Raw genomic sequence first — 15,867 nt, forward strand, 5'->3', positions numbered from 1 at the left:
TTTTCTTTTTTTCATGGCAGGGGTCCAGTAGTATCACACGTAAACATCCAGTCTTATTTCACAGCCAGAGCAGTTTTTTTTAAATCTCAAAAACACTTTAAGGGTTAAGCAGCTCACTTGTTTTTTTCACACCCTACTGTGATCGACTTGCCCTCATTTCATACCTTTTTTTTCTTATTGAGTGTTTGGGAATCCCCCTCAGATACTCTAAAGTATATACAAGAGACCTTTTTTATTCTTTTACATCATAATAGAAATGTTATACTGTGAATTTTCATAAATGTCATGTGAGGCTACACTCGGTCAAAATGAGTGTGTGGACATTTCCTTGGCCTACATTAGCCATATGAAATGTACACCAATCATCACACATTCATCAATCAGAACTCATCAGCTATCGCCTGACAATGATGGATCCTCTGAGAGCGAAGGCCATCTTTCAAGGACTTCAAGTGAATGATGCTTAGATGCACTTGCACATAGAAGTATGTTTATGGAGATTGAACACAGAAGCCCTGTACAGATTGAGGTGCATAAACAGCGCCGTAACAAAGTTCTGCAGTCATTACGCCTTTGAACATTTCAGCCCTGACGGCGTGATAGTGGCGTCCCAGGGTGTGAAGTACCATTGCATCACAACGCTGTGTAAGGCACAGCGTGTGAACACACAGAGGGAGCTTTACAAACACACTCAGGCACACACTAAAAACAGTTTTGCTTTGCCGGCTCGTCCATTACACATAGCCACCATCTTCCCCTGATTCCTTCCTGTTACTACCTGCAAAGACAGATCAGCGTGGTAACGACTTCACGCCTACATGAATGACACATTGAATGTGAGACGTAACAGGAGTGAGCTCACCTTCAACTGGCAACCTGTAAGCTCTAATGGACTATATCTTGGCATTAAAAAATGCATTTTAGAGAGAGAGAGAGAGAGAGAGAGAGAGAGAGAGAGAGAGAGAGAGAGAGAGTGAGGGAGGGAGAGAGAGAGAGGGAGGCATCCTTTACTACAGCCCTCCTGTTAATGCTTAGACTGAGATGCAATAAGAAATATGAACCATCTCACATTGTTTCAAAGGTTTTGTAGAGCAGCTGATTCTGTTGATACAGATTTCATATGTATCTGACAGTCTTTAAGTGATATTTACTGGTCAGAGATAGATTGTCAGATGCAATCATCTTGGACAGTTGTTGTGCAGCGGTGGCTCAGTTGGTCGGTCAACCAGGAGGTTGTGGGTTTGGATCCCAATCTCCTGCAGCAACACTTAACCTCAAATTGCTCCCACTGCTTTATTAGCGGCGTATGAATGTGTATTAGTTACTTCTGATGGTCACTTTACAGCAGTGATACTCAACCCGAGGCTCATTTGGGACTAGTTGGAAAAAAACAAATCCAAAGTCATTATTTAAAAAAGGGAAAAATTGTCAGCAGAAATGATTCTTTGCAAGTCATGTCACTGTGTTTCCCACACATATTTTAGATTGTTTTGATTGATTGATTTTTTGATTGTGGCTCTTGCAGAAATATTTTTTGGTCAATGTGGCTCTTCAGTCTAACAAGGCTGAGTACCACTGCTTTACATAGTAACCTCTACCATCAGTGTGTGAATGTGTAGGTGTGACCTGCGGTGTTAAAGCTCTTTGAGTAGTCTGAAGACTAGAATAGTGCGATACATTTACCATTTGTTGTCACACAGTTCAAAGATACCTAAATGCTGAAGTGGCATCATTTCACCACAGAGAAGAGTTTTCAAGAAATGGGTTGTGTATTGGTTTGAGACACTTAAATACCTAATTTCATTCTTGCAGCATAAAACACTGACCTGTTTTCTTTTGATCAGAAAATAATTTGTTTCTATCTAAGATTAAATGGACATTTTGAATCCAGACATGTTGGCCTTTCAATTAAAACCCTGTAGTTATATTTTTGTGTTTTAAAAAAATAATAATTGTTTGAACCACTGCTAGAGTGGATGGTTATGATGGTAGGTAGGTTCATAGGTCACACCCAAAACAGGAGCACTGTAGTCGCCCACACACTGCCTGACTCCCTGTAATAGCAATGGAACTGAAAATATGAAGCCTTCTCAACAAAACACACAGCGCCTACTCGACTGCAGGAGTAACAGCAGAGAGCATCATTCAGCAATCATTTCAGCGCATGACTGCGATGATTGGTGCCACACAGTTATTATCTTTGTGTGTATGTGTGACAAACACTGGGACAGAGAGAGAGACTCAATTGCAGTGCGATGGAGAACCCATCCAGATAAATAACTGTTTGTTTTTTTCAGTTTATTAACCTTCCCCGCTCTGTGTGCCTGTCAATACTTTTGAATGTGTGTGCGTGTTTGTGTGTGCACGAGGTCAGATAAAAACTCCTCCCTTTTTCTCTCTTTTTTCACCACCCAACCCTCCTCTCTGTCATCATTCCCACGGCTCCTTGCTCTAAGTGAATTAGATCTCATTAAAAATAACAGACTATCATAAATATAGACACTTGTTCAAAGCATGTAATCGTATTAATTACAGGCTGGAGTGCTTCTTTATGTGGCATTGAGGAAGAGACACTGCTAAATGAAAAGCGGTACAGGTGAAGGTAAAAGAAAAAAAACAGGCCTGATCTGCAGAAGCAGTACTAACCTGAAGTGGAGGTTTTTGAAGGTGAAGTGTGTCTCGACGATGCCTGTGGTCTTCACTCGGGTCCTCAGGATGTCCTGCTCTGTGGGCTGGTAGTCTGCCGCACCAATCCGATCTAGGCTGTCTAGGTAGCTGCACGAGGAGAAACACAACAAGGACACACGATGTTAAGCAGCAGTAAAAGTAAAGCTTTGAGTCCTTCCTTTGGCTCCAGTTTGACAGACAGTTATAGAAGTGACCAAAAAAAGGGTAGACAACAGTGTATCCAAAAACCTTACAAGACAAAAGGAGCGTAAAATAAACTAATAACTAGTTCTGCAAGGGTTAACACTGAGTGTGCAGGATTACCCAGAGTTGAAGCTAGTCCTGGATGCTAACAGACTTTAAGCTTATAGTGGTGTCCAGTTCTTAATTGGATTTTGGGGAAATTCACACTCCAGCAAACCCAGAAACCGAAGTTAGCACTGTCTCGCAAAAATGTATAATTAGTCTTCCTCCATACTGCCAGGTCAAGAGTCAGAGGAGGCCACTTATTAGAACTCCTTTCACTTCTTCTACATCATATTTCTTTTATTTACTGGGAAACAGATAAGTAAGAGGTGCTTTCAAGCTGTCCCAAAGAGGGTAGTATTTTTTAGATACCCTCAAAAGTTGTTTATCGTTCTGATTCCTGATACCACTCCATTGAATAATAAAGCTTATCAGCCCAAGTCTGCTGAAAAACAAAACAAAGGGTATCTAGAACAGTGAGAAACCTCTTAGTAAGAAGTGAGACAGGAAAGTGAGCAGGCAGGATGACTCTGTTCACTTATGTAATGGAATATCCCTGGAAGTCGACCTTTCTTTTTTAATGTGGAAGTATAAATCAAATCCTCCTGAAGCGTGAACACAGCCATCAGAGGGCAGCTCTCTTGGTGAGGGTCGATCTCTCTACCTGTTGTATTAATCCAGCCTAGCACTCTGCAGAGAACAGGGAGACAGAGGAACAAAAAACTGCTCTGCATGTATTTAACTTTACACCTGTGCACTAAGAAGCTTTTCCTCTGATCGGCTGCCAGGTGTCATGTATTTTCTTGACTCCAGGTGAGATATATTTGTCTAATGCACTTGTATGTTGGTGCCCCCAAACAAGATCAAGACTTGACGTTTCTCAACACCTGACCATCAGACCGTCTGGTTTGAAGAGCATCGACACCTTAAAAGAACACGACTCTGCATGTATGTTTGATTAGCGAGTGAGAGCAGTGGTGTAGCAGAGGTTAGCATTCAGGTTGTCAATCAGACAGTAGGCTTACATTTTTTATTATATTCATTCAACACATGTCAGGCTTTAAACCATTGTCACAAGAACATGGTGCCCTATATGACACACTATAAGGCCTATGCCTTAAAGAGACAGTCATTTTCTTTTTAAAGTGGGCTGTATGAGGTACTTGTTCATAGTAACTATGTTAGTAACAGACAATGCCAGTCAGCACAGCCCTTTTAATGCAAAACCGGTGCAGGAATGGAAGCTATAGGCTATACACCACGGCAGATGAGGCAGATACGTTTTAAGACAAAAAAAAAAAAATCTAAAAATCAATGTCCATGTAACTGGCTGAAAGACTGTACTTCTTGAATAGACTCAGGGTGTTTGGTGTTGACCATAAGATCAGCTTTTTGTTTTATCAGGCAGTGTTGGAGAGCATTCTTAGATACTGTATGTCAGCATGGTAAGGTATCCTCTCTGTTAAAATCAAATCTAAGCTTGCTTGCCGGGTGCAGACTGAAAACCTCTCCCTACAGACAATATATGAGCAGTCTGTTCTCAGACTGAACCAGAGAGTGTTGTCTGACCCGTGTCACATCCTCCACTCTGAGTACGAGCTTCTACCTCCTGGCAGACGATACAGTTGAGTCCCCACGATGTCACCTGAACCGCTTCAAAAACTCTTTTGTTCCCACAGCGATAAAAATTCTAAATAATGTTTCGTAAGGCTATGTGAGTTGTGCAATAGCTTCAAGGTGTCCCCTGTATACTTTTTATATTTCCTTGCCTTTGTTATTTGATCTCTCATGCTGTGTTTTTGCAGATCTTGTGCAATATGGGTAATGTGCAATACATGTTGTGTTGTTCTGTATTGAAACTTCACTTTTGCCACTGCGTAAGCTGTTTGTCTATTTCAGGATTTTCTTACTTTTTTTTTAAGTGTAAGCTCTCAGCAATCTGAATTAGTTTGCCTAAATAACCGTTCAGGTATCACTGGCATTCTAAGCCCACAGACAGAATGACAGTCAGTCAGTAAGACAGGAGAGCCGAAAAAACCCACATCGAGTGTTTATTTGGTGAAATGGTTTCAAGTTTGTGTTTTTTAGGATTTGCCTGAGTGTTGTTTTCTGAGCTTTCAAATGGATTCAGTGTTACTTCCGGGAGAAGCTGAGACAAAGATAAAAGCTAGCAAAACCTTTGCTGATGGTAATAAGGTGACTGGCAAACACATACACATAAATACAGACACACTCACCAGCTTCAGTGAGAAGAACTATTGATTGCACTGTAAGAAATATGGTGCAGAGTTTGAGGTTGGAAAAGGGGAGCTGATAGAGAGAGCTGAAAGGGTGGTGCCAAACGAATGTGTGCCATGAAGATTTATTTAATCTGAGGCACAATAGGGATGTGTGAGTCTGCCCAACCTTACACAAGCTGACGTTTACAACCTTGTGTTGTTATACATGATGGTTTGACACTTTGTCATATATTATATGTAAGCTGTATATGTTCTGGTTTGTGATGTTTTTTGATGGATAATTGAGTATTATAAACACATCAGGTTGAGATCTATGAAATTTAATTTCAAAACGTGTCTTTTTATCACTTTACCATGTTTTATAGACTAAATGATGAAGAGCCTTAAAGCTCACATATAAGGCAAAATAGACTTAATGTTCTTCTAACAATAATATGTGTCTCTAGTCTGTTTACAAACCCCCCCAATGATGAGAAAAGTCCATCCTCTTCTGATCCACTTTTCAGAAAATGTGTGCTCAAACAGGCTGTTTGGAGATTTTCCCTTCATGACATCACAAAGGGCAGTAACCCCTCCCCCAAGTGGGTGACACTCCCACAGCTAGGTGTTTGTTCTGCCCTCTGAGTCTGCCTTCTCACCGTAAACAATAGGACATGGAGCGAGAAAGCCCTTCCAGGTAGGGGTGTGGTTGAACACAGCACACTTGCATTTAAGAATTTTAGGCAAGAAACTTCATAGACATGTTTTTTGCGGATCTCTGAGTCTTATTTACATTTTTTGAAAAAGAGTATAATAAGTGACCTTTAACTTAAAGATAATAAGCAGACAAAAGGTATTGTAAAAATCACTTATTGTAGCATTACTAAGGTTTTAAAAATGCTTTCACCAATTCTTCCTCTCTCCTGTTTGTTAAGCTGTAAAGAAATGGTAAACCAGTGAGAATGACACATGTAGGCCGCACAAACATTTGACCATTGATGGGAAATGTCAGCGAAAGTTGCCATAATTGTTTGGGCTCGTGGATGTGACTTCATGACCTTTACCACCACAGGAGGTTAAATCCTCTCTGCAGTCACTTTTCAGAAAAGTGTATTTAACATGGACCTTCACTAACACAAATGCAATGTGCTTTATGTACAGAACGGCTACCCCTTCAGGGTGGAACATGCAGTAATGTAAATGACATTAAACCATGCCTGGACAGGCTCAAGACCATATTTTGTCCATGGTAATCTGTTTGTTACATGATGTACAGTATTGTCTATCACATTGGTTCCCAACCTGAGGTTTCGGCCCTGAGGTGGTCAGAATTAGATTTTCACACATTATGTAAAATCATGACAACACACCAACTGGATAGTTTAAACAAATGTCTTGTGGGATGAACTAATGTGTGTAGGCCTATTCTGTTGGGATTATATCAATGAGAACGATAACAATTAAAAAATTATGTTAATTTCTTGATGACAATGTATTTCCCACCCCCGCCTGGGTTCTGAGGTGGGGGGATAAGCTTTTCTTAAGATACAAATAATAGGGGCTCCAAGGAAAAAAAGGTTGGGAACCACTGGTCTAACACAAGTGCATTAGTCCCTTTCTCCTTTCTATTACTCATTACAGAACGCTAAGACGATTAACAGCAGACCCCAGTGGAAGCTTCTGTCATTCCCTGGTGATGAACAGTATTATAGATGAACACAGAAACACAAAAGAAAGACAAGCTGGCAGAATGTTGTCTGTGACCTGATAATGACAAGGACAGGCGTGTTTGTGTCTTTTCCCAGCATAGAAAACTTCAGAGTTCTCCTGACAGGCTGTGGTATTCAGAAGCACTCCACCATCACTCTCTCTCTATTTTCTGTGGCCTGCAGTATTGTAACATGCAAGGTGCTAAAAGAGCCACTGAACTGTCCAGTAATTAGCATCAGCACTCGTGTTGATACAGGACATGGTGCTAAAGGATGGTACTCTTTAACTGTACATGAAAAGGAAACCAAAGTGAGACAAGGACATGGAGAGGCCGACGGAGTGTCACAGAGATGTAGAGGAGCTGCCACAGTGCAGCACCGTCATATTGAACCCTTGCTGTATTCAACCAAGTTCAATTAGCCAACATCAGCCAACATTTACACCAGCATGTTAGTCACTAAAAGAATTAAAGCCATCAAACAAGGGACACAAATTACAATATGGTATGTTTTCTGTTATTTTCCCTGGCGTATTGTCGAGTGTTCGTCGGTGTCAAGTTAATATAACTAACTGCTATGCTACCTGCACATCCTGAAAAGCCTATTTCTTGATAGAATTTGTTATAGAATTCATCTGTTATGACTTTATGAAAGATGAGAGTTATACATAATAAGAGGCATGGCTGTGAGCACGTTGTAGCTGTATGCCAGGAGGCTAAGTCAGGTCCACTTGTAGGCAGGTATTCTTGAAAAAGTAGCTTTTTCTGTGAGCTTTGGCCTTTCCTACACACAAACTGTGTTTCAGGTCACTGAAAACGCACCTCTTGGAAAACTTCTTCCAGGGTGAAGATTTTCAGAAACTCTGTTGAAGGTGTTTATGTTTTAGAGTTCTGGTCATGTAACGTCACACTGTGTGCCGGTTTCTCCTCCGTTTGACAACATGGGGTCACTTTTTGTTCACATGAGATTAGCCCAATGGCAGACGTAACCAAACTAATGCTGGTGCTAACGTTGCTACGGAGGAGGAAAACCTCTGTAAAAAATATCCGCCTATGTGTGGAATAGGCTTAAGGCCGGCCTCAGCTCCAGCTATTGGCTATTTGTTGCTAGGTTTACCAAAAGTCCCACTCAGGACGATTGGTTTCTTGCAGCTTGCACGTAAAGTTTAATATACACACAATACCAAATTACAATGAAAGGCCTAAAGGAATATAAGTGAAAAAGAATGATGATGGAACAAATGTAATTACACATAGTTTCATGTAAACTTATGTTTTAAAAATCCACCATTCAACTTTCATTACATCATACCCAGTGTGTAGCAGAGGCATAAGTATCCCACCTTCAACTAACAATCTGTAAGTCTCATGAGTAATAAATGTGGATGACCAACTTTTGCTAAAACAACAAACAAGGACTTTTTCCACAGTAATGTATATGTACAGTATCAGCTCAAAGGAAGGGCAGCTCCCTCTGTTCTGTAACTTTCACCTCTCTGTGACTTTCTGACACATATCTGTAACCGGCAGGTGTGACCTCAACCAAAGCTACAGCAACATGAAGTAACAAGATACAACCTGGCCACAACACAAGAAGGCTCCAAATCAATACAGGGGAAAAAAGAAGCACTGTCATTATTTAGCCCAGAATCGTAGAAAAAACAAACATGGATGCTTCTCACTAACAGACAACACAAGTCATTCATCGACACTGACCAGATCACAAAGACTTTCATAGAAGAAGGCAAATGGCCTTTAAACATGAAGTTGTTAGATTCACAATGTTTAACTATTTAAATCAATATGACTAAAGTAGCCTCACTCTGCAGAATTATGACAAACATATGATTAAATGTTTCATTTTGTCTGATTTTTTTCCACTTAGCTGTAAATGTGTATACAATATTAGTGGACATAAACACTTCTCTACATACCACTGCAGTCCTTCATTTTAATACACCAACGCTACAAAACCACACTCTGCTCCGGTGTCCATATAACTTATAGCTGTGCATGTAATATATGTACTGTACTATGTCACTTTGTCAATTTTTCTTTATGGAGGCCAAGTGTGTAACTTGGAACACTGTGTAATAAAGGCAGTGGATGTAAATCATAAGCAGAGCGTGTGTGTATTGTTATAAATAGGTCAATACATGAGAGAGAGAGAGAGAGAGAGAGAGAGAGAGAGAGAGAGGGAGAGGGAGAGGGAGAGAGAGAGAGAGAGAGAGAGAGAGAGAGAGAGAGAGAGAGAGAGAGAGAGAGAGAGAGAGAGGAGAGGGAGAGAGAGAGGGAGGTGGCTTCAGGCAGTAGTTGCCACATGCAGGATGGAGCTTTCTGCTTTCTATGATATACTAACACATTACATGCATGTGTGATCACATGCACACAAACACGCTTCAGCCTTACACATGAGACCACTGAGCTTCTTTTTTAACAAATATTTTTAAATGAAGAATTTCATTTCTTAGCTGTTATGGATTATCAAGAAGGGAGTATGTACGCACACAAATCACACACACACACCCACACCTACAAACACACACACCTACAAACACACACACGCACGCACGCACGCACACACACACACACACACACACACACACTGTGCGGTCTGATCATATGATATCTGTCCTATCAGTCCACTGGCTGGTTGACTTGCTCTGCTCCACAGGCCACAGCATAATAGGAAGTGTGCATCAATCTTTAATGTGACATTTAAAACAGGAATGCACATGGACACACACACACACACACACACACACACACACACACACACACACACACACACACACACACACACACACACACACACACACACACACACACACACACACACACACACACACACACACACACACACACACACACACACACACACACATATAGAGAGAGGATGTTGATGGGAGTTGATTGACAACATGTAAATGTTGATAGGAATATGTTTGCACTCCATGCAGGAGGGTTTCCTGACTATCAATAATAAAATGCTGCAACGCTTTGGCATCTCTTTGGAAACTAAACTGCCCTTTACCTTTCATTTCCTGATTATCTTTGTCTGTATTGATGTCATCACCATTGACCTGTTTCAATGTCTTTTTTTGTCTAAGCCTTTTTTTAAATTCCCCACCTTTAACTTTCTTGTCCTGACTTTTGCATATATTTCCATTCCTTTCTATTTCTCCATCTCCTCATGCCCTCTGCTCCCTCTTCAATCTGTCCCTCTGTGTTCTGTTTGATGTTGTATCTATGTGTCTGCATTAGATTTAATTGAGGTCGCTGGGACATATGCTCTCATCTCTATGTGTTCTATTTTTTAAATCCAAATTAGAGGTTTACTATTCACTGTTTCTTACACAGTTGATTGGTTTAATACTTTACTCTGATTGGCCAATTACCCAAATAATCACGTTTCTATCCCTCAACTGCAGACCGTTGTCAAGAAGAACAAACTGTTACTATCAAGAGCAGGCGTTTGCTAAGGACATAGCTCTTATCACAGACTCTGGAGGATTAACTGAAATCACATCAATCCTGACAGTGCGAAAACAGATCATCTTTTAAGCGCTAATTTTAAGAAAGCTACAGAGTCAACTGTTGTAGATTCCAACATGCTTTTTGTTGAGATGAAGAAATATATTTCTTGAAATCAATGAAATGATTTCCAAATCAATGTGTTGGGTTTTGTAAATAAAATGGATTATCCAAAGGTCACATATTCTCCTCCTTTTCAACCAGTTTAAATCAGTCTCAGAGCTCCCTAAAACATTAAGTTTCTAGCCTACAATCAATTCTGATCATGTATTTTTTGCTTATAAACCCCTCTATATAACAGGCTGTTATTCAATCAATCAATCAATCAATCAATACAAAAAAGCAAGGAAAAGACCTTACTCTTTGTTATTTTACAAAGACCGGGCCTATCCATCATATTGAATAGTCTCGAATCAACTAAAGAAACTGATAAACCACAGCACCACATCTGTGTTTGGAGCCTGTAAGTGAGTTGTTGTACAGGGCGGTGTATGAGCTGCACACAGCCACACAGATGTACGACTGCATCCGTCACTCTACTTCGATTATTCTCCATGTCGCTGTGTAATTTCATGGGATGTATGTTGCACAAGTACACTAAGGCTGCACATACAAACATGGTGGGAAATGACTCCCCCGCGCACTCTCCCTCTCTGCTGCTCTCTCTCCACCCACACACGGGCACTCAGCATAAATCAGTCTCCATGCTTGTAATGCTGATTGACTGTGTGTCTTAATACCTAGTGTATGATCCCATTTAGCAGATTATCCAAAAAAAAGGATGTGTGTGTGTTTGAGAGCACGTTTTTATATTATGGTGGGTGAATTAAGGTGGGGGGGGGCGAGGTTAGGGCTGGGAAATATATCAAGTTTTCAAGATATGAGTTTTGGTCCATATCACACAGCCCTGGGGGGGTAATGTGTGAGGTATTGATAAGGACTCTGCTGGGCAGGTGGAATAAATACAATAACACATACTTCATACTGTGCTGAGTCAATGATGTGCTTCTACTGGGAATGCACCACCAGCACCAGTAAATTCAGAGCACACACCCCTATTTAGTCCTTCTGCTCACTCTAAACAAAAACACAAACACACACCTACACATGCTAAAAAAGAAAAAAAAAAGGTAAATGTGGACAAGCTACTAGAAACCCACATCTGAGCTGAGGGTGCCAATTAAGTGTCAATCATAAAAGTAATAACAGCGGGCAGACATCAGGGGAAATTAATGCTTTGTCAAAGCAAACTGGTTAAACACCAAATGAAAACATGCACTGTACGTACTACTGCGCTGAGTCGTTGAGCTGGTACTCGCGGGCGCGGCTGAAACACTCCTGGATGCCTGAGTCGGACCACAGGCGTATCATGGCGGAGAGCAGCTCGGCGGAGTAAGGCTCTGTGTCCTCCATACGACTGACCACATCACACACCATCTTAGCATCCGCCTGGAGGAAACAACAGAGGAGAGGGGGGGGGTTAGCATTGTTAGAGTGTGAAAGGTTTTTTTTTTTACCACAGCACCAGGAGAGCAAGAGACAAATGACTGCTCTACTCTCGGGGTCATAGGTTACACCAACGTTTAAAACCCAGCTGTCAGTACAAGCCTGAAGAAACAACACAACACAAAGCTGCTACAGGTTAAGTAGAGGCCTAACTCTGAACTGGGATGCTTTTTTCCCACATCCATAAGCTGCTAAAGCTGCCAACTCTGGTTTAGATCAGGCTTATTCATACATTTAGAACTTGATTTCAACAAACCTTCAGCAGAGCATTTCTATTGGAACACTGAAGCAGTAGAGAAAATGAGATTTCTTACAATAAAATGATGAGATTGTTCCTTTTCCTTATGTTGTAAAAGGTTAACACACATCCGATCTACATTCGCAAGTGTAGCAAAATCATTTTCTCATTGCTTTTCTTCTGTTTGATTTATTGAAGTTGTCGCTCTGTGTTTATGGAAAATCTTTGGTCACTTTGCTACGACTAAAGCAGTTGCAGAGATCTCACTAAGATACAGCTGCCTTTACCAGTATCTTGTATGGATCCAGCTGCCCCCTTCTTCTCATTGCTTTTATTGATCTTTTGGCCCAGCACTTCCCCACCTACTTGGTCGTTCTTTCTAATAGTAATAATAAAGCAGAACACTGAGGCCATGACCTTTGTACTATATACTCATGTTTGGTAGCTTCAGATGTAAATAAACTACAAATGAAAGAATACTAAATGATTTTCTGTTGCTATCTGCATGTATTCTTTTCTTGTTTTTTAATCCTCACAAACAAACATTTGGAAGAGTATTAGATTCACAATTTAACTCAGAGTGTCAACGTTATGCTAAAAACATTCTGGCCCATGCAAAATGAAAGCATTGGTTATCAGGCTCTGTAGCAAAAATGTACATTTTTTTTTCCAAATTCTTAAAAGTCAAGTATTATACAAAAACACTTGACTATGTTTTTCTAACACTAATATGTGTCCTTAGCCTTTCTTCAAAACACCATCCTCTCTGCCTACTTCACCTTTCAGAAAATGTGTGCTCAAACAGGCCGTTTGGAGATTTTACCTTTGTGACATCACAAAGGGCAGTAACCCCTCCCCTAGGTAGGTGACACTCCCACAGCTAGATGTATGTTCTGCCCTCTTCTAACCGTAAACAATAGGACATGGAGCAGAAAGCCCAAGACAACAAAAACAGCCTAAAATACAGGTATGTGTACTGTATGTATGTACCTAAAATACACATAAAATACAGGTATGTGTACTGTATGTATGTACCTAAAATACACATAAAATAAAGGATCACAGTGGATTTTTAGCAAGAGACTTCACAGGCTCTGAGACTTCTGGAAATGTCTGAGCCAAAACCTAGAGCACAGGTTTACCCCAACTGTAATGTATGTGAAATCATACCATCTATAAAGTATGCACGTCTTACTGCATCTTTATTACATTTTATTATCTGCTCATGTACCCTAAGAGACATTTTTCTCATTATTTAAACAGTTTGATGCATGTTGTTATTCCTTTAGTGTAATTTAATCCACAGATAATAACTGGATTGCACTTCACTCACATTACAATAACTGGAGGTATGACCTGTGGGATTTCCCCCCACTCTGTGAATTGATTTGAGTTGATGATGAGGGTAGGGAAGGAGATTAAGGGGAGAGTAGAAAACAAAAATAGAGTGAGAAGAGGGAGGAGACCGAGCAGAGGACAGCGAGACAGATAGCAATGAGAGAGGGGAATGCTGGAGTGAGTAATAAGAGAGACAGGATGGAGAGAAATAAAATAAACAATCAAAAAGCAAACGGAGAAAGAAAAGGAAGAAGGAGGAAAAGGAAATGTGACACCAGAGGAGGACAAATACAGAAGAAAACAAACATGGTCAAGGAGAGAGGAAGGACAGGCAGATTTAAAACAAACCCCTGATGAGATGAGTGCAGCTGGAGGTCAGAGAGAAAATGAGACTGTGTCAGAGATGATGATGATGGACGAATCGCTAATGGCTGAGAGAGAGAGAGACTGGACGACTGCATGAGGCCACAAGGGTGGAGAGTTGAAATGTTGGAAAGCAGAGATTGATTGATACATAGAGGATGTAGAGCTGTGCTTTGTATGCCTTTTATTTTAGAGATAGGACAGGGGATAGAGTCTAAAACTCTTGGAGGTAGAGAGTAGGGAACTACATGCAGGGAAAGGAAACAACAGGATGGACTCAAACTCCTCTCCAAAGGACTTAAGCCCTCGGCACATGGGGCGTCCACACCAACCTCTAGGCCACCGGCACCCCAATGGAAATTCAATTTAATGCCAGAAAAACAGGCTGAAAATCTCAGAATCTGGTCTCAAGACCGGTCAATCCCTGCACTTCTACTGCTCATAATAAAAACCAAGAAAAAGAATGAATCTGTAAAATTAAAGGAGAAAATGCACAGCAGCTGTGGACACATTTTAGTGGATTGGGTGCATGTTATGGATGCTGTGGAATATGAAAGAGATAGTCGTTGTTCCCAAAGAGCAAATCCTTCAAAATGTGATTCTCTTAACTCCCTTACCCTCCCTTTCACTCAGCAATCTCATCATTACTCCACCTCCTCCACCTTCTCTCTGTCCTGCTCCACTCCTTGCTCTCTCACCTCTCTGACACTGACCACTGCTGTGTTAAGCCTTTTTTAACTCTGTCACCGAGGTGTGTGTCTGTGTGTGTAAAAACATGTGACACACACACTTCTAACTTCATCCCTTTCATACATGCACTGATTTATCCTTGTACATGTCTATATATAAATATATCAGCTTTCTTTCTGGTTTAAAATAATGTGTCTATGTGATGACATGTGGCACACTAACACTTACACATAGCCCTACAGGTGCACACAGCTTTTTCATTTTTCACCACTTTTTATTGAGAAAACCTTTAAGTACCTTCTGTGGTTATTTTCAGCTTCAGGGTTCCTGCTGTTCATTTCAATTTCTCTCTGCCCTGTTATTACCTGACGGTGTAACTTGGTTTCTTTTAGCTTCTTATTATTGTTGTGAGACCAAATTTTATTATCTTAGCCTTTAGTCATAATCTAAATCTCTTGTTGGCCAATAAATCAAAAACTCAACAACAGGCGCCATGAATATAAAATAGTGGTTTCAATAAAAAGGAAATACTCAACAATAAGATTTTGTTAAACACAAGTCCATCATGGATTTAAGAACTGATGTCAAATAATTTTATATTTTTACATCAAGTGCAGCTGCACAAGCTCGATCACCAAACTCTGACAAATATTCATCTTTAGCCTATGTTAGCTCATTGACAAGATGTCATAGAAACTGTATTGTACAGTATACTTTCATGTTCTTACTTTCATCATGTTCTTATTTTCATCAGTAACCTGATACTAGGGTTTTTAAATCCTAGTTCAGCTCCCTCACTTACAGTTCCGTTCAGTAAATCATCTAAACTGTGTCCTTTGACAGTGCAGCCACCAAAATGAAAAAAAAAACAAAAAAACAATTTGAGTTGATGAAAATGTTCCTCTAAATGTCATGCAGTTATTACTGTACACTCATCACATTTACTGCAAGCTTTACAAACAGTATGCCTTTGTGCCCTACATGTTGCCTCTCAGGAAACATTAAAGCTGCTGTACCTTCAAAGTGGTTTTAGTGAGAAAGACCACCAACACTACTTTTGTTGTGTTTTCACATTAAACACGATTGTTATGAATTGTGCCTGCATTTTCTTCATTATCATTATGGTTATGTGTTCATTTTTAATCAACAGTTACATTTTTAATATCCTGCAGTCATTGCATGTACTCGTGAGAAACTACATGGCCAGAATTGTTTATGTCTTAGATTAATATTTAGCATATGATTGATAGATGATTTTTAATACCTCACAGTCTTGTTGCAGGAAGCACAGTGCCTTTTTATGTCCAATGATGATTCGCTGTTTGTGAGCATTTTTGCTTCACATCCTTGCTCGGACA

General features: G+C 40.3%; 1 protein-coding gene across 2 annotated transcripts in view; it reads right to left on the minus strand.

The window, feature by feature from the left end:
- The window catches only part of gnao1a (guanine nucleotide binding protein (G protein), alpha activating activity polypeptide O, a), a 111,510-nt gene that overhangs the window by 27,060 nt on the left and 68,583 nt on the right, over positions 1-15,867 (minus strand). For both annotated transcript variants that reach the window (XM_020640462.3, XM_020640463.3), the window contains exons 4-5: positions 11,663-11,823; positions 2,647-2,775 (exon numbers count right to left, since the gene is read on the minus strand). In XM_020640462.3, the coding sequence (XP_020496118.1) occupies positions 2,647-2,775; positions 11,663-11,823 (290 nt within the window). The remainder of the gene's footprint in view (positions 1-2,646; positions 2,776-11,662; positions 11,824-15,867) is intronic.

This window comes from Labrus bergylta, chromosome 7 (assembly GCF_963930695.1).
Source record: "Labrus bergylta chromosome 7, fLabBer1.1, whole genome shotgun sequence".
In the NCBI taxonomy this organism is placed as follows: Eukaryota; Metazoa; Chordata; class Actinopteri; order Labriformes; family Labridae; genus Labrus; species Labrus bergylta.